Below are 2273 nucleotides of genomic sequence, written 5' to 3'. Positions count from 1 at the left end.
CTGAACGCTCTCTCCTCCACATCATGAGTAGACACGCCCCTTACTGCTGATTTGCTACAAGTTTGTTTTGCTAATCAGTTTTCTAAAGCGTTTTTGAAAAATCGCTTACCCCACCTTTAAACTGTTCACATACATGCATACAGTTAGCAAAGGAAAAAGAACTTAAGCCGAGTACAAGAATGCAAGAAGTTATAGTATTGTTTGAGATTCAGCAAATCAATGTTTCACTCATTAATGAGAAGTTGCTGATCATATACAATATAGATTTAGTTGAAAAATATTAAGTTATGGCTGTTTTATAAAACAACAATTCTTCGGGTCCAAACTGACCAACTGTGAAAATCGTGTACAGATTTTGAATGCATTATAGGGGTTAAGCTGTTTATAGTAGGCTGCACAATATGCTAAGCAAGAGTTTTTTTCTGTTTTCAGTTGACGATGCTCGTCGTCTTACAAATGGTGAAGAGAATACAATTCAAAGTCAGCTTGTTACGCCATCAGGTGTCCCGTCGTCATGTGCACCTGATGAATCAGCAGCCCCGGATAACCTTAAAACGGTGGTATCAGTACCTTTGAGTGGCAGTAACAGTGGGTCTGAACCCTGTGACGGCGGTGTAGCAGTGACGCCAGGGGATTCACTCCAGGATACAACAACACAGAGTCTTGAGCCCAAGTCCAATGGATGCAACACGTCCACCTTGAGATGTGGGGAAAAGCGGGAGAGGGAATCGGACAACCCCTCTGATGTTCCTGTGAAACGGCGTTTGAGACCATCAGAGGATAACGGGAAAGAATGTATGTAATAATCATCTGTAACCATTGTGTATTTAAACAGTCGCATGCTAATACAAACGAATCTTCTGTTTCACAGGTTTACCAGACTACGATGTGAGATGTGCAGAGCTATGGATCGATGGTGAAATGGCTGCTTGGGAGGCTTATGAATCATCAAAGTCCAGCAGCGACACCCAAAGCCAACATGCTGATCGACAACACGACAGTAACAGTTCTGTCAATCGGCCTCCCACCCAGAAGGACATTGTACGTGTTGTTCGAGCCGAAGTGGCAGCCTGTTTTCAACCCATCACAAAGTTGATTCTTTTAAATATGGAATGGAGCAGAACTGATTTCGCTGAGATGATAAGTAGACTTCGTGCACTGCAAAGGGATGTCACAGAGTTGGCAAATGAAATGCGTAATATGCGAGCAGATCAAAGACTGGCGTTAGACGCAATCTCTCTTATGAATGAAAGAATGAGTGTCATTCAAAGGTGTGTGTGTGAGACGCACCAAATGATGACTACTACTAGAAAATGATGGGTCTGTTTATTATATCATACGGATTTTTATTCAAGCCTATTTTTGCTAAATTGTTTTTCTTTTTTATATATAATTGTATTAACGAGTGATTTTTAAAAAAATGGTTTGCATGCTTGTTTATATCATTTTTGTGTGTTATTTGAATAGTTTTCTTAAATAAATATTTTCAAAATGGCCCCTAAAAGATGTCACACTGATTTCAGTGACAGCCAACCAGATACTGTGCAGGATATGATTTTCCAAGTAACGCAAAACCGTTTTATATACATATACATATACATATATATATATATATATATATATATATATATATATATACTAAAACAAAAAAAGGCTTATTATATACTGTATGTAACTCATTGAATACACATATAAGTATCAAAACATAGGGGTGTTGTAACAATATGTTTTGTGTATATAGTTCAGCCAAAATGAAAGATTAGACAGATTTAATTTAGCATCAAAAATGGTGCATTAAAGGCACAATATGTAAGATTTTTTTTATTAAAATATCTAAAAACCACTAGAACAGTGTTATATATTTTGCTGACTTGTGTACTTACATTATCCCAAATGTTTCGAAGATTGTTTAAATCCAGAGAAATAAGTAATTTTAACTAGTGACACGGAGCGTGTCCATAGTGTCATTGTGTCGCCTGCCAATGACTTTGTTTTGTAGAAAACATGGAAACACCAAAGACGCTTTAATATGTTATGTGTTTTATTAGACAGGTGACGACCGTACAGAGTAGCATTATAACAGAACTAAATGTATCTAGAATGATAAAACAGCGCTGCTTTACCCCACATACGCACGACCGGAAGGAGCGGAAGCGGTCGACTGTGGCATAATAAAAGCTCCGCTGCTTTCGAGCCGTGTGTCGCGCTCGTTTAGCGGCCTCGTTTCGCTTCGACGGCTTTCTGCCTCACTTTGCTTCATACTACGACGTTAA

The 2273-nt window shown here is 38.5% G+C and overlaps 1 protein-coding gene across 1 annotated transcript in view; it reads left to right on the top strand.

Moving 5' to 3' along the window:
• LOC107654578 (uncharacterized) overlaps positions 1-1423 on the top strand; it is a 6580-nt gene extending 5157 nt beyond the window's left edge. Inside the window, exons 3-4 of the mRNA XM_016441712.1 lie at positions 433-795; positions 872-1423. Coding sequence (XP_016297198.1) covers positions 433-795; positions 872-1317 — 809 coding nt within the window. The 3' untranslated portion in view covers positions 1318-1423. The remainder of the gene's footprint in view (positions 1-432; positions 796-871) is intronic.
• Positions 1424-2273: the final 850 nt, after the last annotated feature.

This window comes from Sinocyclocheilus anshuiensis, unplaced genomic scaffold (genome assembly GCF_001515605.1).
Source record: "Sinocyclocheilus anshuiensis isolate Anshui unplaced genomic scaffold, SAMN03320099.WGS_v1.1 scaffold787, whole genome shotgun sequence".
NCBI classification, from domain to species: domain Eukaryota; kingdom Metazoa; phylum Chordata; class Actinopteri; order Cypriniformes; family Cyprinidae; genus Sinocyclocheilus; species Sinocyclocheilus anshuiensis.
The sequence above is the reverse complement of the archived record's forward strand: the minus strand, read 5'-3'. Positions and strand labels throughout refer to the sequence as shown.